The sequence below is a fragment of the Stegostoma tigrinum genome, chromosome 1 (genome assembly GCF_030684315.1).
Source record: "Stegostoma tigrinum isolate sSteTig4 chromosome 1, sSteTig4.hap1, whole genome shotgun sequence".
NCBI lineage: Eukaryota > Metazoa > Chordata > Chondrichthyes > Orectolobiformes > Stegostomatidae > Stegostoma > Stegostoma tigrinum.
In genome coordinates this window covers 82,148,760-82,171,879 of record NC_081354.1, presented here as the reverse complement: position 1 = coordinate 82,171,879, position 23,120 = coordinate 82,148,760, and the positions used below count along the sequence as shown (strand labels likewise).

The following is a 23,120-nucleotide window of genomic DNA, read 5'->3' as shown; positions in this document are numbered from 1 at the left end:
GTAACCTGACACTGCATAAACAACTGTTTAACTATGCAGCTGTCAGAACCCGAGTTGGAGAAAATTTTGAGCTAAGGGAGTGTTAAAAATGCAGCCCTGATTGGGAACAAGATGTTGTGTGGCTTATGGACTAGTGATCAGTTGTTGATGACAAAGACATTGTGTCTGCCAACAATCATGAGACTGATTCTCATGTGAGCATCTTGGAGCTGGGATTAACTTAGAGAGAAATATTCAGTTCATTCTCAGCGCAGGTCTGTCTGTTTTCTGCAATCAAAATTATCTTCAAACCTGAAGTAAATCAGTTTATCTTTCCTGCAAAAGTGTCGCAAGTTATGACTTTTAACTGATAAGTCACTGACTTTTTAATAACTGAACTGCAACTTTGTGTCTCAACAGCTAGTGACAGCATCTAGAGAGAGATGGCTGAAGCAACGTTCTGGCCAGCAGAACAGTCATAAAGATCATCGCAGCAACAGAACCTGGGAACAAAATCTATTGATCTGTCTTTCTTGTTTCTTCCTTCTGCCTATTACCTACCTTTCCAGTCTGTTTGTTTGTCTGTGTGTAAGTGGGCATTCATAACGAGAATTAGAATTTCAATTAGTTATGTTATATGCCAATGGTTCATAACTGTCTACCTGTAGCTAAAGTCTAATTACTCATAATAAATAGTCATTCTTGTTCAGCATAGAAGATGACCTAAGATCAGGATGCAGAGGTGATTTGAGTAAAAATGAGAAATTACAAAAGTCAAGAAAACACACGTGGGAGTAACGTGCAGACCTCCTAATAGTGGTAACATGGTACGGTGGAGAATAAAGAAATAAATAATGGAAACATGTCATAAAGTTTCAGCAATAATCATGTGGGATTTTAATCTTCATACAGATGAGAAAAATCAGATGGACAAAGGTAACCTAGAAGAGTTCATAGCATGTTTTCAGTTAGTTTCTTATAACGGTATGCTCTGGAGCCAATCAGCGAGCAGACTATATTAGAACAGGTTTTATTCAATGAGGTAGGATTAATGGATGATTTCATCATGAAAGCACCTTCAGGTAGCAGCAACTAAATTACTGAATTTTACATTCGGTTTGAAGGGACAGAAGTAAATCCCAGACTGGTATTTTAAATTTTAAATAAGGCAGTTATGAGGGGATAGAAGCAGAGCAGGCTAAAGGGAATTGGTAAGCTTGGTTCCCTCGGTCAACAGAGATAAAGCAACAGGTATTTAAGACAATATTTCGGAATGCACAGAATAGATAAATTCTAAATAGAAAGAAAAAAGTCCAACACAACATCCACATTACAAAATAAAACTGCGCATGCTGGAGGTCTGAAACAAAGACATCTGTGGGAAGATGTTCTGAAAAAGAGTCACTGGACTCAAAACGTTAACTCTGCTTTCTTCCCCCACATACAGCCAGACCTGCGGAGTTTCACTGAAGATTTCTGTTTTTGTCGCAGACCTACCATCTGTAGATAATTTTAAAAAATTAAAGATACAATCAGATTTAAAGAAATGATACACAGTCATGTAAAGATGGTAGGTCAGATGTTTGGACAGAATAGAAAGAAAAACTGCGAAGAATACGAGGATGGAAAAATTGGAGTATGAGAGTGAATTTTGGCTACAAATATAAAAACAGATTGTAAGAATTTCTATATATTTTTGGAATTAACAAGGTGAACACTGGTCCTACACAAAGTGAGCCTGTGGAATTAATAATGAAAAATAGGGAGATGACAGAGGAATTCAACATGTATATAGCATCAGTCTTCACTCAAGGGAATACAAGTAATAACAGAAATAATCGTAAATCGGGAAATGGAAAGGTGGGAGGAACTCTAGAACATTACTAGGGAAATAGTGCCAGACAAACTGTTGGGCCTGTGAGCTTACAAATCAACTGGTCCTGATGAACTTGACCCTAGGGTCTTAAAGTAAGTGGCTACTGGGACAGCTAATGCAGTAGATTTAATTTTCCAAAACGCCTTATATTTGGGGAAGATTTCATTAAATTATAAAGTAGGGTGTGTAACTCCTTTATTCAAAAAGCACGGGAGAGCAGAATACTAAAGACCACTTAGCTTAACAGCTATTGTAGGGAAAACGTTAGAAGCTGTTATTAATTGCAATTTCAAGATAATCAGGCAGAATCAACAAGATTACTATAAGGAACATCAAATTTAATGCATTTATTAAAGTTCTTGCAAGAAATAACATGTCCTGTGGACTAAAAGGAACCTGTCTAGGTACTGTACTCAGATTTGCAGAAAGCACCACGGCAAAAGTTATTGGGGTATAAGGGGATAAAATAGTGGCATGGTTCGGAAACGGTAGGCACAAGTGGATACTTTAATGGATGGTAAAAAGGTACAGTTACTAAACTTGCTGATGACATAAAAATAGGCAGGGCATTAGAAGGTTACAAAGGGATATAAGTAATTATTCATGCGGCGAAAGGTCTAGCAAATGGAGTATTATGCCGGAAAGTGTGAAATTGTCCATTTTGACAGAAAAATATAAAAGACGCATTTCATCTAATGATGAATTACTCCAGAGTTCTGAGATGCAGAGGGATCTGGATGTCCTATTGCCCGAATCACATGCAGATGTGGCAAATGATCAGGAAACCTAACAGAATGTTGTCATTTATTGCAAGAGGAATTGAAATCAAAACAATAAGGTTATGCTTTGGTTAAATGGTGTGTTGATGAGCACACATCTGGAGTACTGTGTACAGTATGGATTCTCTTATTTAAGGAATGGATTAAACAGGTTGGAAGCAGTTCAGAGAAAGTTTAACAGACTAATGCCTGGAACGTCAGGCTGTTTTATGAGGAAAGGTTGGACTGACTAGGTTTATATCAGCTGGAGTTACAAAAGTAAGAGGTGACTTTGATTGAAAGATAACAAGACCCTTAAGAGTCTTTACAGGATACTTGTGGGAAAGAAGTTTCCTCTTGTGGGGAAATCTATTAATAGAGGGAACAGTTTAAAATTAAGATGTCATCCATTTAAGACAGACAATGGAGGTTAGCAAACACATTTGAAATCTTCATCTGCTAGGGTCTTTCACTCCTGGCTCTAACAGCTTACACGACATTTGGGGTTATATGGTCATATCCTCACACTTCAGTCTCATACCTTGTCAGAGTAAAGGCCGGCAAGATTTTTCTGGTGGCGAAATAGGTACTGGTCATACAGCTGGGCTAATTTGGCTGCCAACACATGCTCACGGCTAAACATGGGGTGGTGTGTGAATACTATGCCTGCAATATCGATGTCCAGCTGAAAATGTCCCTGGAGTTCCATTGAGCCAGCAATGTATCGATTATTTTCCATGGGCTTCTCAGCCTGCAATTACAACATAAACAGAATCTGTAAAAGTTAGGGAGTCTTTCACAAATACACAATCTCGTTTTCCTAGAAAATATAACTGTTGCTTTGCACTTCAAGCTTAAGTGTGTTAGCTGCATAGTGTCAATTCTTCCAAATAAATGGCTTCTCAGTTATTGTAGCCAGGAAATTAGGTCATCCAAAAACGGCATATTTAATCAATTTCACTCACAGGGAGTTATAACGATCTGAACATTGTACTATCAACAAAACTAAGACCACAAGGAATTAGTGCTGGCTTTACATTACAAGTAACTAATTAGATGGGAGAGAAACTTGGATGGGACACAAAAAAAGATAAAGGGCATGTTCTTTTGTTCCTGGAATGTGGTAATTGGTGCTACAAAAGGATCTAGATTAACTTCTTTGCTTTTCACTAAATATATTATTGACTTTTCTTAACGGCCTAGTCAATAAATGGCAGCCTTGCCAGCAACACTCATGTCACATGATTGCCTTTTTACATTACAATTTTTCAAATAGGAAGTGCACTGTAACAAAATTGTCACAGCAAATGGTCTTTACCAGCTTCCTTGATGTTTCTGTGGGTAAGTCCACTGACTAATGTGGCATTGAGCTACATCAGCTAATTCAGACAAGCGAGGACATTGCAACAAGAGGAACAGAACAGCAAGACGACAATCAACAACTGCATCCCTGAATGAATGAAGATGTATGGCGAAACAACAGTCCATATTCCTTGTTTTAACTGTGGTCTTTGGGCCCCCATCGGAAAATACGATTGAGCAAATGATGACAGGATCAAATGTCTGATATCTCCCATTTCCATACCACGCTATAACACTCAAAGCCTCGGCTAAAAAGTGAAAACTAATAATTCTACTGACACCACAGAAGGCTTCTGGGACTGGTACACTGCACTCCAGCTAAAACGAATATATAAAAATGGGGAAGGTGGGGAACTTTCCTTACTTCAGATGCATATCCATCCTTCCTCTGCAACTACTCAATGTTAACAACACAAAACAGTTTGAGGCTGAATGTGAGGAGGCACTGACTTATGGTAGCTGGCAAAAGAAGCAATGGTGACATGATGAGAAACATTTCATGCATGATTGGTTAAGAGCTAGGATGTGCTGCCAGATACTATGGTTGAGGCAGATTCAGTTAGGTCATTACCAAAAAAGGAAGACTGAGCAGGACATGGGGAGAAGTTGGGGGAATGCCTGTTGGTGAACTGCTCATTAGGTTAGCCGATATAGGCACAATGACCTAAGTGGCTTTATTCACTGCTAGAACAACTCTGTATATTGGTGATTCATGATTAAATAAGGCTAGAAGCTTAGAACTATTTGGGAACTGAAAACTGGAGGGCAGGGAGAGAAAGGTCGTGTTAACATTGAAGTCATTATAATGAATCCAGAGCTTGTGGGTGAGCTAATCTACTTTTGAAATGTCTTACCAAGCTGACTCTACTTTCAAGCAGACAGGTCAATTGTCCAATGAAGCACAAAGAACCATAACACACAACCTGAAAGTTGTCTAATCCTGGAATAACTGACTTACAATGAATTTTTGACCAACAATGACATAATCTGTGGCTCTTCCCATTGTCCAAGAATGTGTATCAAGAATTATTGACTCAGGCATTACTCTGTGCACACAAACTGCTCCGTGTCATGTCAACTTAGCAAGCATTAAGATACACATATGCTTAATGTTTCATTGAGCTTTTCATTACAGAAACTCAATGCATACCTAACATTGGAAGACAACAGTCTGCAGCTCCCACATTTGCACAGTGATCTATAAGTATATGCAAGAATATGACCTGTGGTGTGAAATGCAGCATTTTCCTGGGGTGGGAGCTGTAATGGTGGCTTCCAAAGAAAACTTTACTTGCTCAAAGTAGCATGTAGACTTTGGTGTGCAATGTAATTAAGGGTGAGATGACTCATCTCAGATTTCCTAATCGAGGCATGATATTGACCACTTTGGGAAGTCTTCATGTCACACTGTGAGTGATGAATGTGAAGCTTCACTGTGGTGGATGTGAGGACCCAAGAGTTCCTTCAACAAAATTGATTTGGTTTCTGAAATTCCTCAGAAAACTTCTTTTCATAGATCGCACATGGAGATTGCTGGGAATGGAGTCCTTGTGGCCTTGCTTTAATTCCAAAGCCAACAACTACAATTTTGGCAGAAAGCCCAGCAATAACAGCAAACTCCAGCACAGCCTCCAGAAAGCCACAAAGCAATCGAAGATCCATGGGGTAAGGATGTGAGGACAATGATTGAGACCCAATTAAGCACCGATCTCACCATTATTTTCTTCAACTCTTTTAAATACCACACAGGCTTCGATTAAATACGTCCCAGGTTATAATCACCAAACTGTGTCATTTATAGGAACAAGGAGCCAATCAAAAGCTTATTGTTCTTTACCTGAATTTCTGAAGATTTTAGGAGTTCAGATGGGGACGATGAAGGGTCTGGGCATTTCCAGAGTATCCCAAGAAGCTGCTTGTTGGGGGTGGGATATTTTTGTAAGAGGCTGTCATCCTTTTTGGCACAACATTGTGTCCCTTAGGGGAAGGGACACCTAGAGTGAGGTCAACATCACTCATTCCCACATCACCTTGCCATTGATCCGGAGCACCCGTGGCTAGCATGGAGTGCAGGTCCATGCACATATCTGGTAGACACTAAGTGTGTTTGACATATCTCTTATGGTGATTGCCACCCCACCGATAGTGCCAACCAGACCCACACATGCCAGAGCCCGCACAGTGCTTAAAACTTGGTGGTCTCATCTTTCCTTTGATCCAGCTTACTGACTGCCTACGACTAACCCGATGCTGTTCCTGTGACCAACTATGCATTCTGACCATGACATCAATTTTAGCAGATGTCTGGTTTCTGACAGTTCTGAACGTCAGAGACCTGGGGCATTTGTTCCTCGGCGAACTGCAGATTCATATCAGTGATATGCCCTCCAAACTGTGGTCCTGAACTTGAGCGAGATACAGAACCCAGTGATGGCTTAAGATGAAAACCTTGTTGGTGTTTCTGTGAACCCCACTAGCTTCCTCCTCAAAAATGGAGTTGGAAGTGGCACCAGCCTCATGGAAGATCACTGGGTGCTACTAGTGCCTGCATTAGAGAAGAGAAGGAATTAGTTGTCGAAGAGAGGTAAAACCTTGTGTAGAGTAAAAATAAGTTTGTACTGGTAGTGCACAGCACTGCACAACAAAATTTTATGGTTTGCTTGATCATGGAGCTTCCCTGACTCTACAAATGACTGTGCATTTCTTCACCTACCTCCAGTATTTTCTCCTTGTAAGGAGTGAGGACCCTGATGGCTGCCAATGTTCTGTCTGTCCTGGGCCTGTCAGCCATTTTCTCTTGCAATGTGACAAAGGGAAATATTAAATATTACGGAAGTGGGTAGGAAAACAATTAGTGGTGAAACAGGACCAGGTGAGATTGTGAGGCGTCCTCTGTGAGTGCACAGGAAGCGCAGATGGCAGGAAAGGTCAGTACTTTAGGAGGATCAGGTAGGTGAGAGCTGTTGATTGGATATGATGTCCGTCAGAGTGAGAGTTATGGTTCATGAGCCTTGGTGGCAGAGAACGTCTGCAGTGGCAATCATGAGTAAATAGCTGCCCCTCTTGAAGGGTGAGGTATTGGACAAAAGATGGTGACACCTATCCTTGTGGAACGCAGAGATCATTGCCGTTCCTCCTGCACTGCTGGGCAGCCTGCTTCAGTTCAGACACAGCACCGATCTAGACTGCTATGTGTGTCCAGGCTGGGTGTGTTACTCAGCACGTCCTCCTCTAGCAATCAGCACTATTGGGGAAAGCCCTCCTCTCCACCACCCTGTCCATCAGCATCTCCAGACCTCTTCCACAAAGCAGCAAAAAGGCTGCTATACTTTCTTTTGGACCATCTCCTGAATGTAGAGGTTCATGTACCACAACGAGAGGGCCAGTTCCAGGCATACAATTTTTGATGTCGGCTGAAGCTGAGGTTTAAATACAGCAGTAGTGACACAGACAGCAGAAGGTCCCAGCAGTGGTGAGCACGTCAGCCTCTCCTGCTGAGCCATTCCCAAAAGGGCTGAATAATTAATCAGGTGAAGAGTGGGTGATTGTGAGAAAAGTAGCTCGAGCCATGAACCTCACTTGGCAAAATGCTTCAACTGAAAATGGGGAAGCTTTATCCATTGCTCAGCGTCTCCAAGTAAACATGATAATATGTAGCAAAGGAGCAATGGTCCCAGCAATGGTCATTACAGTACCCAACAGAACACCTCATTCCAGGATAGAAAACCATTTCAGCATACATCTTGCTTCTGGCTATTAGTATTCTATTCAAACAGCCATTGCACTTTATGTCCAGGGGCTCCAACGCTACTGCTAATTGTATTGTATGGTACTCTGTCAAATATCCTTTGAAAGTCAATATATCAAGCATACCACCTTTGTCACTTCATTAAATAGTCTTATCAAGTTAGCAGAATATAATCTCCCTTGAACAAATTTATCAGACTTTCATTTATTAACTTTTTTTTTCAAGTGCCAACTACTTTTAACTAAGGTTAATATTTTTTAAATGTTTACCTAATACCGATGTTAAATTGAAAGATCAAATACTTCATCAAAGGTAGCCATAGGAGTAAAAATCCATTTGAAAAGGGCTTTTTCAACCAAAATCATTTGAAAACCCACAGTCTTAGTTAATTTCACTCAGCATTGCTGTTTAATCACAAAATAAATTTAATTGCTGCATATGAACGTACAATAACTTTGTTGGGAGACTGATGAAACGCCCAAAGAAATGTGAGCCATTCATTCTGAGCTGTTGTATGTTGCTTCTTTGGGAGTTCCACCAATTTCCGGCCAAAGTTACGGCAAGAGACCTGGCCAACTTCAAAGTAAATTCAGATCCAAGAAATTTAATGAATAATTGTAACTTCACCCTAATGTAGGTGGGCCTTTTAAACAATCAGAGATTTCCAATTGTAACTGGTGCCATCTCTGCTTTTCCCTACTTTAGAGTGACGGGCATGGTTTTCTGAAAATGAATCTGATATCATTCAGCATTATAGCTTGAAGGAGCCAGGGAATACGAAAACTTTAGATGCAAGCTTATGTTCCTCTAATTATCCCATCACTTTGCAATAACAAATATCTGTGTCGGTCCATCGCATCCAAAAATGAAGAAGCCAACAGTATTGAGCTTGTTAATAAAATGTGAGGCTGGATGAACACAGCAGGCCAAGCAGCATCTCAGGAGCACAAAAGCTGACGTTTCGGGCCTAGACCCTTCATCAGAGAGGGGGATGGGGAGAGGGAACTGGAATAAATAGGGAGAGAGGGGGAGGCGGATCGAAGATGGAGAGTAAAGAAGATAGGTGGAGAGAGTGTAGGTGGGGAGGTAGGGAGGGGATAGGTCAGTCCAGGGAAGACGGACAGGTCAAGGAGGTGGGATGAGGTTAGTAGGTAGCTGGGGGTGCGGCTTGGGGTGGGAGGAAGGGATGGGTGAGAGGAAGAACCGGTTAGGGAGGCAGAGACAGGTTGGACTGGTTTTGGGATGGAGTGGGTGGGGGGGAAGAGCTGGGCTGGTTGTGTGGTGCAGTGGGGGGAGGGAACGAACTGGGCTGGTTTAGGGATGCAGTAGGGGAAGGGGAGATTTTGAAACTGGTGAAGTCCACATTGATACCATATGGCTGCAGGGTTCCCAGGCGGAATATGAGTTGCTGTTCCTGCAACCTTCGGGTGGCATCATTGTGGCACTGCAGGAGGCCCATGATGGACATGTCATCTAGAGAATGGGAGGGGGAGTGGAAATGGTTTGCAGTTGTTTGTTGCGAACTGAGCGGAGGTGTTCTGCAAAGCGGTCCCCAAGCCTCCGCTTGGTTTCCCCAATGTAGAGGAAGCCGCACCGGGTACAATGGATGCAGTATACCACATTGGCAGATGTGCAGGTGAACATCTACTTAATATGGAAAGTCATCTTGGGGCCTGGGATAGGGGTGAGGGAAGAGGTGTGGGGACAAGTGTAGCATTTCCTGCGGTTGCAGGGGAAGGTGCCGGGTGTGGTGGGGTTGGAGGGCAGTGTGGAGCGAACAAGGGAGTCACGGAGAGAGTGGTCTCTCCGGAAAGCTGACAGGGGAGGGGATGGACAAATGTCTTGGGTGGTGGGGTCGGATTGTAAATGGCGGAAGTGTCGGAGGATAATGCGTTGTATCCGGAGGTTGGTAGGGTGGTGTGTGAGAACGAGGGGGATCCTCTTGGGGCGGTTGTGGCGGGGGCGGGGTGTGAGGGATGTGTTGCGGGAAATACGGGAGACACGGTCAAGGGCGTTCTCGATCACTGTGGGGGGAAAGTGGCGGTCCTTAAAGAACTTGGACATCTTGTATGCAGCTCTACATATAACTTTGCTGAAGTATTTTGTCAGAGTGCAAATTTCATACAGCAGACTTGAGATTTCTCCAAATACATGATATCAACAATGCCTCATTCTCACCAACATGGGGCAGCACTGTGGTTCAGTGGTTAGCACTGCTGCATCATAGCACCAGAGACCCGGGTTCGATTCCACCCTTGGGTGACTGTCTGTGTGGAGTTTGCACATTCTCCCCGTGTCTGCGAGAGTTTCTTCCAGGTGCTCCGGTTTCCTCCCACAGTCCAAAGACTTGCAGGCTAGGTGGATTGACCATGTTAAGTTGTCTGTTTAGGTGGGCTGGGTGGGTTATAGGGGAATGGGTCTGGGTGGGATGCTCTGAGGTTTGCTGTGGACTTGTTGGACCAAAGGGCCTGTTTCCACACTGTAGGGGTTCTATGATTCTACGATGAACATACACAATTATTTTAGACAATGCTATTAGATCATCATAGTTACAACAACTAGCAGTTTCTGCTCCAGACAAAGAATCAGGGAAATAACTTACAGTCTAAAATTTAAACTCAAAACCCAGAACATTGGCAAAATGTTCAAGGTTTACTCTTTTGATTTATACAATAATTCAAGGAGGGGAACAGGGATAATCCAAGAAATTATAAATCAGACGGCTTTAATCAATGGTACAGAGACTAATCCAAAAAAAAATCATTAGGAACAGAATTTACTTGCATTTGGAGAAGAATGGGCTTATCATGGGGAATCAGCATGGCTTACGCGGGGTGTCTTGTGTCACAAACTTGATTGAGTTTTTTTTGGGAAAGTGCCAAAAATAATTTATGAGGGTAAGACAGTGGATATTAGCTACATGGACTTTATTAAAGTATCTGGCAAGGTTCCTTGTGATGGGCTGGTCCAGAAGATCAAACTGCATGGCATCCATGCTGAATAGTCAAGTTGGTTGCAAAATTGGCTTGGCCATTGAATTCAGAAGGTAGCTGTGGAGCGGTGTTTATCTGTAATCAGTGGTATTCTGTAAGGATCAGTGCTAAGACCACTGTCGTTGGTGATATACATAAATGATCTGAATTAAAACGGCAGTGGTCTGACTAGTAAGTTTGCAGACGACATGAAAATTGGTGGTGTTGTGGATAGTGAGGAAGGATATCGAAAAATGCAGCAAGATACAGATCAGCTGGAATTTTGGACAGAGAAAAGACAGATGTAGTTTAATCCACGTTAAGTACGCAGCGATATATTTTGGGAGGGAAAATGGAAGAGGAAAGTATAAAGTAAATGGCCAGACCATTAGGAGCACAGATGCACAGTGGGATCTTGGGGCTCGAGTCCATAGCTCCCTGAATGTGACAACACAAGTGGTTAAGGTAATAAAGATGGCATACAGCATGCTTGCCTCCATCAGTCAGAACAATGAATATAAAAGTTGTCAAGTCATGTTGCAACTGTATAAGACTTTAGTCAGGCCACATTTGGAGTACTGTGCACAGCTCTGGTTGCTGCACTATTGGTCAGGATGGGAAGGCTTTGGAGAGAGTGCAGAGAATGTTTACCAGGATAGTATTAACTACAAGGAAAGGGTGGGCAAGTGTGGATTGCTTTCACTCTCACGTCGGAGGCTGTGGGGTGAGCTGATAGAAGTACACAACATTATGAAAGGCATGGATAGGATGGACAGCCTGAGTTATTTTCCCAGGGTGGAAATGTCACATAGACAGCATAAGTTTAAGGTGAGAGGAAGAAAGTTTAAAGGTGATGTGTGTGACATTTTTTTTAAAAAGCAGAGGTAGTTACCTTGAACATGTCATTGGGGAATGTAATACAGCAGATATATCAGCAACATTGAAGAGGCATTCAGATTGACGATATAAACATGCAGGGTATAGAGGGATAAGAACTATGTGCAGGCAGATGGAATTAGTTTAGAATTGCATCATTGTTGGCACAGACACGGTGGACTGTTCTAAGTTTTAATTTGAATAGTTTTTAATTGTTGGACATGGGATGAAGAAGTCATTAAGAAGTGTAACAAGAATACTTCTTGATTGAACTGAATGTGAGGGTATCCTGCCTAAACTAACCCCAAAATATTCTAAATCTGTTGGGACACAGTATTTGTGTCTACACTGCACATTGCCTGACCACAGAATCACTGGCTTTGACAGTGAACACCAAAAGTAAAAAAGCTTTATTTGCCACTATTTAAAAACTTGACTTCAATTTAGTTGCATTGGAATTTATCACTGGAGAATTGTTGTGCAATACTATTGCAATTTTCACAGAATTTCCTGTCCAGCTGTGTTGGCTATATACTGCTACCTATTTGGGTAATAAATGTCCAACTAATGGCATAACTGGTATGGGGAGAGGGAACTTGTTCCGAACTGAAATTCATGTTTGCACATAATCAATGGCACTTCTAAATGTTTACAGTCAGGTTTCCCTCCTTCCACTATCACAAAACCTATCTTTAGCTGAAGTCATGAATAATATATTCTGTGATGACGATCATGGTGAACTACCACTTTTGCAATCTCCAGAACTGAGTGGCACACAATTTTGAACAGTGTGCTAGTAGCTTGTGAGTGAAACAAGTCCAAAAATCAAATTTTATTTTTATTTCACAGTTAATATTGTGTTGCAATTTTCTGTTTAAATTCTAATTTCATCATGTTTAAAGCCCTCTCTGCTTGAGATCAGTTAAAATAGTTGCTTAAGGTAATCAGCTGAAACTGTTTTACTGTGCCTGGGACTGAGCGCAAAATTGCACAAAACTGAATAGTGACAGCCGAACGTGGCTTTGCAAGCTTGAATAGAGTGCCTGGGAGAGGGAGGAAGTACTCAATTGTTTTTTCCAATTTTTTCACCCTGTAGGAATTGGTCCTTATTTTCTGTGGGGAAAGAACTAGCTATTGCTGAGTATCTCTTCAGTGGTTAGGATCCATTCAATTCCTATGGTTTAAAATAGGCGGTAAAGTCGTAAGTAAGGACTATTTTATGTGGGTTAACTGAAAATGTCAAAGACTGTATCAAACTTGAAGAAAAGGGATATACTTGTGCAAAGATGAATGGCTCACAAGTTCAGATAGATATAGAAAAAAACAAAGAATTCCTGTCAGATTAGTACGAAGAGAGATACCTCAAACTGATGCGACAAAATTCTTTTAAATTCAGTTTAAATGAATTGACATTCAACCAACTGATTTGCCCTTGGTACAAAACATCAGTAACCATCAGCTAATTAAAATCATCAATGCCTGCTCCTTCATTTGCAGCAATTTAACTAATACATTCACAGTTTCAGTTTGTATAATTCAGTAAGTAGTAAGAAGCCCACCAATTCAACTCCAGTCAATAATCAATGATAAATGATAAGGTTGCTGAATTTGCTGAGTCATGAAACTGAGGACTGTATAACTGAGTACGCATAAAATAATTTGACCTTGACAAAGTCACACAGCGTCTAGCACTACTTTTCCCTCCAGCATCCTAATTGAAATACCATGTCTTTCGGCAAGAGTTTAGTCATGGTAAAATTATCACCGTGGTAGATTAGATGGAGACTCAGGCAACCAGCTTGTAACTGATGTCCATTTCAAGCCCACCGACTCCCACAGCTACCTAGAATACAACTCCTCCCTCCCACCCACCCTCCTGCAAAAAATCCATCCCCTATTCCCAATTCCTCCGCCGCATCTGCTCCCACGACAAGACATTCCACTCCCGCACATCCCAGATGTCCAAATTCTTCAAGGACCGCAACTTTCCCCCCACAGTGATCGAGAACGCCCTCGACCGCGTCTCCCGTATTTCCCGCAACACGTCTCTCACACCCCGCCCCCGCCACAACCGCCCCAAGAGGATCCCCCTCGTTCTCACACACCACCCTACCAACCTCCGGATACAATGCATCATCCTCCGACACTTCCGCCATCTACAATCCGATCCCACCACCCAAGACATTTTTCCATCCCCTCCCCTGTCTGCTTTCCGGAGAGACCACTCTCTCCGTGACTCCCTTGTTCGCTCCACACTGCCCTCCAACCCCACCACACCCGGCACCTTCCCCTGCAACCGCAGGAAATGCTACACTTGCCCCCACACCTTCTCCCTCACCCCTATCCCAGGCCCCAAGATGACATTCCACATTAAGCAGAGGTTCACCTGCACATCTGCCAATGTGGTATACTGCATCCACTGTACCCGGTGTGGCTTCCTCTACATTGGGGAAACCAAGCGGAGGCTTGGAGACCGCTTTGCAGAACACCTCCGCTCAGTTCGCAACAACCTACTGCACCTCCCAGTCGCAAACCATTTTCACTCCCCCTCCCATTCTTTAGATGACATGTCCATCATGGGCCTCCTGCAGTGCCACAATGATGCCACCCGAAGGTTGCAGGAACAGCAACTCATATTCCGCCTGGGAACCCTGCAGCCTAATGGTATCAATGTGGACTTCACCAGTTTCAAAATCTCCCCTTCCCCAACTGCATCCCTAAACCAGCCCAGTTCGTCCCCTCCCCCCACTGCACCACACAACCAGCCCAGCTCCTCCACTCCACCCACTGCATCCCAAAACCAGTCCAACCTGTCTCCGCCTCCCTAACCTGTTCTTCCTCTCACCCATCCCTTCCTCCCACCCCAAGCCGCACCCCCATCTACCTACTAATCTCATCCCACCTCCTTGACCTGTCCGTCTTCCCTGGACTGACCTATCCCCTCCCTACCTCCCCACCTATACTCTCTCCACCTATCTTCTTTTCTCTCCATCTTCGGTCCACCTCCCCCTCTCTCCCTATTTATTCCAGAACCCTCACCCCATCCCCCTCTCTGATGAAGGGTCTAGGCCCGAAACGTCAGCTTTTGTGCTCCTGAGATGCTGCTTGGCCTGCTGTGTTCATCCAGCTTCACATTTTGTTGTCTTGGATTCTCCAGTATCTGCAGTTCACATTATCTCTGAGGAAGATTATGGCAACTTGAAGCATTGGGCTGCTCTCTCATCACAGAGAAATGATTGGGGGTGGGTTTAACCTGAGAGTCACCACGCCTCAGGTGAGGGAAGAGGTTGAGAAGTACAGTCCTTCATGGTAACCACAGCCTGTGCATAAAATGACATGCTTTTCAAATTTAGTTTTGTTTATATGTGGGCAGATTTAACCCAGAACCTTCATTATCCATACAGCTTTAGAATTCAAGTCCACAGCAGTTACTTTGCAAAATTTTTCTCTTTATTGATATATTGTTTTCCGGTGAGCTCATAGCCCAAATGCAACTACTTCCATCAGGAAATAGCAAGAGCTGCAGATGTGGAAATCACAGCTAACAAAGTGTGGCACTGGAGGAACACCAAAGGCCAGGCAGCATCAGAGAAACAGGAAAGCTGATGCTTTGGATTGGGACCCATCCTGATCCGAAACGTCAGCTCTCTTGTTCCTCTGATGCTGCCTGGCTTGCTGTGTTCCTCCAGCTCCACACTTTGTTAGCTCTACTTCCATTGGGAATATGCATTAAAATATTTAAGGTACTGCTCTGAATGCTTTTGCAAAATTCACTTCAACACAATATAATCAGGCAGAATCAATATCATGTTTTTCTAATTTATTAGATGCTTTTTGAGTAAATAACATGGAAGGTGGATACAGGAAAACCAGTGTATGTGGTATAGAACATAGAACATAGAACAGTGCAGCACAGAACAGGCCCTTCAGCCCACGATGTTGTGCCGACCATTGATCCTCATGTATGCACCCACAAATTTCTGTGACCATATGCATGTCCAGCAGTCTCTAAAATGACCCCAATGACATTGCTTCCACAACTGCTGCTGGCAACGCATTCCATGCTCTCACAACTCTCTGTGTAAAGTTTGATTACCAGAACACAATCAATGGGGTGTCACATAAAAAGCTGTTACACAGTATAACAGCACATGGTGTAGAGGATGACATGTTAGCATACACTAAAGGTTAACCAACAAACAGGGAACAGAGCAAAAAGATAAAGGGCTTTTGGGGTTAGCAGACTGAAACTAGAATAGCTATGGCAGCACAGTGGCTCAATGGTTAGCATCGCTGCCTCACACACCAAGGGCCCAGGTTCGATTCGTGAAATTATCTATGTGACATTTGCACATTCTCTCCATGTCTGCATGGAATTGCTTCAGTTTCCTCCCATAGTCCAAAGATGTGCAGGCTGGGTTGAGTGGCCATGCTAAATTTTCCACAGTATCCAGGGATGTGTTGGTTAGGTGGATTTGCCATGGGAAATGCAGGATTACAGAGATAGGATGGGGGTGAGTCTGGGTGAGATTGGCGTAGACTCTATGCGCTGAATGGCCTGCTTCCACACTTTAGGATTTTCTGATTCTTCTATGAATTTATATTAGTGGAGGGCCACTGGGATCAGTATTGGGCCTCAACTATTTACAATCTACATGGATGCAGGGCCAAAAAATTACATTTGTCAATGACACCACAATAGGTAGGAAAGTCAGCAACCTAGAGGTAGAGAGTCTGCAAAGGGATATTGATAAGTTAAATCACAGATTTTTAAAAAAATGATAGATGATATAATTTGGGAGATTGTGAACTTGCTCACTTTGACAAGACAATGAAAAAGCAGTATATTGTTTAAGCAGCGAAGGATCTGGATGGGCTAGCATGTAAATCACAGAAGGTTTGTATGCAGATACAGCAAGTGACTGGGGAGGCAAATGGGATGTTGGGATTTATTGGAAAGAGCATGGAATATAAAATCTGGGAAGTTTTACTGCAGCTATACAGGACCTTGGAAAAACACCTAAAATACTGTGCACAGTTTCAGTCTCCTTATTTCAAAAAGGATATAATTGCATTAGAAGAAGTTCAGAAAATGTTCTCCTAACTCATTCCTAGGATAAGGGGTTTACCTTTTGATGAAACATTTTACAACCTGTGTCTGTATCCAATGGAACTTAGAAGAATGAGAGGTGATCTTACTGAACATACAGAACCCCAACAGACTTGGTAAGGTGAACGCTGAGAGCAAGTCTCCTTTTGTGGGAGAGGCTAGAACTAGGGGACATAGTTTAAGAATAAGAGTTCTCCCTTTTAAGGTGGAGAGGAGGAAAAATGTTCTTCTTTTCCCCTCAGAAGTGTTATTTTTTTTCCCCAGGAAGTAATGCTAGGTATGTCACTGAACTTTATCAAGGCAGAATTAAATGGAGTTTTGTCAGACAAGGGTGTCAGCAATCATGGGCAGCAGGTAGGACGGTGGGGTTGAAATCACAACCAGATCAGCCGTTGTCTTGTTGAATTGCAGACCAGTCTCTCAAGAGAACAAAAGGCCTAATCATGCTTCCAAGTCATAGTCCTATGCTACATATTATCAATTTATTTTGGAAAACTATCTTCAGGTCAGAAATTGACAGAGATTTGAAATGACTACAAATGTACTCAATGGTACAAAATTAACTGATAGACACAGATTATCGATCTACTTGGCAAATTAACTGTACAGTACACAGATACTGGAACTGAGATGCTTAGGCATGCCATGAAAACGTTGGTAGACCATAGGAAGTGGGAAGGCAAGTCAAGACTGAAAGTGTAGGTTTAGAATGAATGCACCATTTCGAAACCCATGAACCAACGAAACAAATTACAACTTGTAAGTCCAAAGATAAGGGGTAGGTGGTTTAGGACAAAGATGAGGAGAAATTACTTTATTCAAAGTGATGATCCTGTGGAATTCTCTGCCACTTGAAACTGTTGAGGCCAAAACATCGAGGCCTTTCAAGAAAGACGTAGATATAACTCTAAATATTCGAGAGATCAAAGGACAAGGGGTGAAAGCGGGAACAGGATACCAAGTTGGATGATTATTTGTGTTCATATCGAATCGTGTAGCATGCTTGAAGGACCAAATGGCCTGCTCCTGCTGCTATATTCTATGTTCCTGTTTTCCTTACATCAGTAATCTTACGTCAGGTCTGCACATGATTTGATTTAATTGCAACCTGCAAACATTTTAAAGTGTTTTAAAGTGAGTGGATGTATATATAAGGGCGACGTCAGAGGTAGGTTCTTTACTCAGAGTGGGTGGGGCCTGGAATGCATTGCCGGAGAGGGTAATGAAGTCGGCCTCATTAGGGGTATTTAAGCGGCTATTAGATAGGCGTATGGATGATAGTATAAGGTAGGGGTGGAGGTTAGATAGACCTTAGGTTTAGGGTAAAAGTTCGGCACAACATTGTGGGCCGAAGGGCCTGTACTGTGCTGTACTGTTCTATGTTCTATGTTCCATGTTTTTTCTTGTCAATACATTATTCTCTTGATAGGAAACAAAATCATTGTCATAAAGATTGATAAACATTCAACTAACTTATAGGGCTACAAAGGCCTTTATTGCATTATTATAATGGCTTCACTTACCTTTTTATAGAATGTTTCTATTGCAGGATCCACTTTTTCATGGAGTGAGAAAATTGGCGGTCTGGTGTAGGTCTGTTTAATAGGATTAGGTAAGGCTATAATTCTACCGTCACTTCCAAACCATTTCTTGCCCTAGGATTGTGAATGAGAATACTTTTGCTGAAGTTGTTAAACAAATATTTTTCTAAAATACAGTGATTGCTTATTTTCTGAAAGCGGGGGCCACAGCCCTTATATTTGTAACCTACCTTTTTGTTTTTAAGTAGACGATTCTCAAGGATGTTCTGGTTAGATCTGGAAACTTTTGGTCTTTCACCAACATAAATGCCTTCATCTTCAAGAAATCGTAGCTGCATGTCTTCAGGAATCTTCTCTGATGTGGGCACTGCACATCAAAAACAATTTGATACAGATAACCAGCTCAGGGCAAGGCAGGAAGCGCCAACGGCCCCAGCTTCACTGAACGGGGAATAAATCCTACAGAACTCCACAAGGTTTAATGGATCTTCCACTGTGGTATCAAATAATCTTAAACAGTATTCAATAGAGCACCCCATTCAACAGAATTATCAGTTTTTAAGTCAATGTTCAGCATGAAACAAAATATTAAAATCATTGTTAATTCTATTATGGGTTGGTTGAACCAAAAGCATCAGAAAGTTGTTGACATTTTTTAAAAAAATCATATCACAAAACAAATAAAACAAATATTGTCTACCTTGGCTGCAAGGTCTTCAAAAAGGCTCCGCATGTCGATTGTTTAGTAAAGTTTGATCACATGGGATTCAGCAAGATCTAGTCAATTGGCTTGATGGTAGGAGACAGGTGGTGGTGATGGACAGTTGTTTCTCGGACCAGGGGCCTGTGACCAGCAGTGTTCCGCAGGGATCGGTGCTGGGTACACTATTGCTTGTCATTTATATAAACGGTTTGGATGAGAATATAGGAAGCATGGGTTAGTAAATTTGTGGATGACACCCAAATTGGTGGCATAGTGAACAGTGAAGAAGGTTATCTGAGAGTACAGTGGGATCTGGATCATTTGGGCCAATGGGCAGATGGAGTTTAATTAAGACAAATGCAAGGTGTTACATTTTGGTAAGACAAACCGAGGTAGGACTTACACTGTTAATGATAACGCCCTGGGGAGTGTTGTCAAACAGAGAGATCTAGGGGTGCAGGTACATAGTTCCCTGAAAGTGGCGACACGAGTAGACAAGTAAAGTAGTACAGTGGTGAAGGAGGTGTTCAGCACGCTTGCCCCCATCAGTCCGAACGTGTGTATAGGAGTTGGGATGTCATTTTTTGGCTTTACAGGACATTGGTGAGGCTACTGTTGGCGTATTGCATACAGTTCTGGTCACCCTGCTACAGGAAGGATACTATTAAATTAGAAAGGGTTCAGAAATTACTTTCAAGGATGTTCCGGAATTAGAGGGCTTGCGTTCTAAGAAGAGGCTGGATAGTCTGGGGCATTTCTCTCTTAAGTATAGGAGGTTGAGGGGTGACCTTATGGAGGTTTAAAAAATCATAAGGATCATAGATAAGGTGAATAACAAAGATATTTTCCTTTTGGTATGGGAATCCAAATTTAGAGGGCATAGTCTTAAGGTGAGAGAGCAATGATTTAAAATGACCCTGAGGGGCAACATTTTCATGGAGGAGTGGTGTGTATATGGAATGAACCACCAGTGGAAATGGCAGATGCAACATTTGAAAGACATTTGGACAGGTACATGAATAGGAAAGGTTTGGAGGGGTATGGGGCAAATGTAGGTAAATGGGACTCGTTTAGTTTGGACTACTTGGATAGAGGGGTCTGTTTCTGTGTTGTATGACTGCAGCTAATACCAAAACTACACGTAACAATTCTTGTAGCATTTAAACTAAATCAGTAAATTATTGATTAAAAACTTGTCTCAGTGATGGAAACAACAAAACCATTGTTGGTTACCACAGAAACCCATCTGGTTCACTAATGTCCTTTTGGGAAGGAAAACATGTTCCCTATACAAAAAATAAGAGAAAGGTGCAAAGACTCAAGTTCAAATCCTACACCTCTAATTTTTCTGCATGTTATCTCTCTACAGGGACAGAGAAATGAGAACTGCCTGAGAAAAGGGAACACTTTCTGCTCCCTACGAAAACTTCACAGTGTTTTCAATAATGACCAAAGAATAACTCAACTCCTTATCCCAAGGAAAGGATGAGGATAAAAACTGGAAGGATAAAGACTGTCTCAAAGACTTGCTTGACAATGAAAAAAAACAACTTCCCTGCAACACTCAGAGTGGAAACCAAATTGTAAAGGCAGTGGTTCCCCAAACTCACTGAGAGTGCTCAAAGACATCTCTGGATCAAAGGAAAGAAGTTCCTTCGTTCCACATGCCAGGATAAGACTAGGATACATTCATTATTTGGAGTAGGCAAATACCAGCACTGGGTTCATGGTAGAAATTGTCGCTTCCATAGGCAATGGAGGGATTGGCACACAGATGAACTGGAGGATGTTCCTCTATGAAGGATGAGGCTTCTGAGACACTTGGCAACAGTGGGACACATCATCAGGATCCAGGAAAGGCTGTGGTACTTCAGTGAATGTGGATCCTCAGGGATTCATTCATCAGGAATGGGATCTGTATGTTCGGTTAAAAAAAAACTGACAATAGACGGCTATCCACATTAAGCAATTCTGCAGTACTGTGATTTGTAGGCTGGTTTGAGGTTGGAGATTATTCAAAACTGAAATGTGGTATTTTCTCCAGGCAATCTATCTTTGCTGTACACTAATCTGCACAGCAGATAATAACAGGACATTAAGAGTCAGTTACTGCCCTGTGAGTCTAAATTCATCCAAAAATTTGTGCTGACTAGCTGTTACAGGATTAAGGTCTGCATCTTCCTGTATATTTCTTTCTAATATCTTTCTCGAAAGATCAACAGACTGTAATTGATGTTTTCCACAAATGAAGGCTTACTTTTCTTGTACAGTTTTCTACGAACTTGAATCTATTTTCTCTTTCTCAGAACTTGTTGAATGCAGTGGTACTTTCCTTAACTAAAAATTCACAGTGAGTTTCAAGTTTTGAACAGTTCAGTAAGAGTCTTTTTCCATTACTGGAGCACTTATTTTGTCAAAGTCATCAGAATAATGGCAGCCTCTGCAAAGCATTTGTGGAAACTTTCCATTATCTTTTATTTTTCAGATCCTAATTCTGGTGTTTCTCAAATCAATTTCCTGTAGACCAATAACACCTGGCCTTAAAGCAGTTGTGTTTGTTCCTATTTTTCCATTTTACTGTGCATCTGAACTTCTACCAATGGTTCACTTATGTTGGATTGCAGAATTTGGAGGTCTTTGTTTTCTTTCAACAACTTATGAAAATCAAACATTTTGCAGCAGCAATTTCATAAGTGACTACTCCTTTGCAGTCTCTAAGACTTTCATTTCGTAAACACTTTTTTTTTCAATGTTCATCCAAAATGTCGTCTTTATAAATGCTGTTGTTTTGAATTAGAACGCCTCATTTTTTTATTGTGAAACCATTCTGCTTAAAACTGTCACTTTGGAAATATGAAGAGGGTCTAGCATTGGTGTTTCTTTGGGAAAAGGAATCGCTGCATCAAACGATTGCTGCTACTGTCCGGCAGGTGTGTCTTCAGTTGAAGTGTGACACAAGTGCAACTTTGCATCAACATTGGTAACAAGGCGCTAATGTTACTCAAAGAAATAGTGAAAATTCACCAGGGTTGTTGATATTGTACTGTCCTCAAAAAGCATAATAAAATCCAGAACCACCTCCTTCAAATCATTAACACTTGTGATACGTTTATTTTGGTGTTTTACATGATTAATGAACAAAAGTAAATCTAGTAAATCATCCCATGGTTTACGATCCTTCTCATGGCCGCACTGCACCTCTTTCTTTGAATTTGGACTCTTCGAAAAGGAATGAATGATTTGTACAAATCACCTTTGGTTCTATGGATGGAATTTCAATGATGAAAACTCATCACGCAGATTCTTCGCTTGCGAGGATCAGTTGGGAAGAGATTCGCCAGCGATTTCGTTGGCACAACCGTTGGTGGCTGTAGAGTCCTATTCTGGACCTGCAGATCCTGGGGCAGTGCAGGCAGGGGAATGCTCCGGACAGCGGGGCTTGAGATGAGGGCTCCTTCCTGCGTTTCCGTCTGTCCTCTGCAGCTCCTCTCCTCGAACATTTGAACTGCTCCGTCGCCGTCATAGTTTTCTTCCGCCATGCGTCCCTGTCAGAGGCCAGCTTTTGCCATTCCGTTGAGGCAATGCCGGCCTGAGACAGCTGTTGCTTTAGTTGGTCCTTGTAGCGCTTGCGCGGGGCACTGCGGTTTCTTCTGCCATCGCAGAGTTCCCTGAAGAACACTGTCTTGGGTATTCTGGTGTTGTCCATCCACGATACGTGACCCGACCATTGAAGTTGTTTCAGGAGAAGGATCGCTTCGATGCTGGGGAGCCGGGCCTTTTCCAGCACTTCGTTGTTAGAGACGCGGTCCTGCCAGGTGATGCCCAATATAGAGCGCAGGCAACGTTGGTGGAATAGTTCCAGCAACTGCATCTGTTTCCAATACAGAACCCAGGCCTCGGAGCCGTAGAGCAGTGTGGTGATGACCGCGATCTTGTAAATCTGGATTTTCGTCGACATGCTTATCGAGTGATTTCCCCATACACGCTTTCGTAGTCGCCCGAAGGTGCTACTTGCTTTCACAAGGCGATTGTCAACATTTCCCGTGACTGTTGCATCGTTGGAAATTATGCTTCCCAGGTACGTGAAGCGTTCAACTGTGTTGAGGGGGTGGCCATCGATCGAGATTCGAGGTGGGTTGTATGCGCTGCATGGTGGCTTCTGGTACAAGATCTCCGTCTTCTTCAGACTGATCGT

At 42.4% G+C, this 23,120-nt stretch overlaps 1 protein-coding gene across 2 annotated transcripts in view; it reads right to left on the bottom strand.

The window, feature by feature from the left end:
• The window catches only part of cc2d2a (coiled-coil and C2 domain containing 2A), a 190,756-nt gene that overhangs the window by 103,599 nt on the left and 64,037 nt on the right, over positions 1-23,120 (bottom strand). For both annotated transcript variants that reach the window (XM_059646681.1, XM_059646684.1), the window contains exons 12-14: positions 18,453-18,589; positions 18,205-18,336; positions 3,155-3,364 (exon numbers count right to left, since the gene is read on the bottom strand). In XM_059646681.1, the coding sequence (XP_059502664.1) occupies positions 3,155-3,364; positions 18,205-18,336; positions 18,453-18,589 (479 nt within the window). The remainder of the gene's footprint in view (positions 1-3,154; positions 3,365-18,204; positions 18,337-18,452; positions 18,590-23,120) is intronic.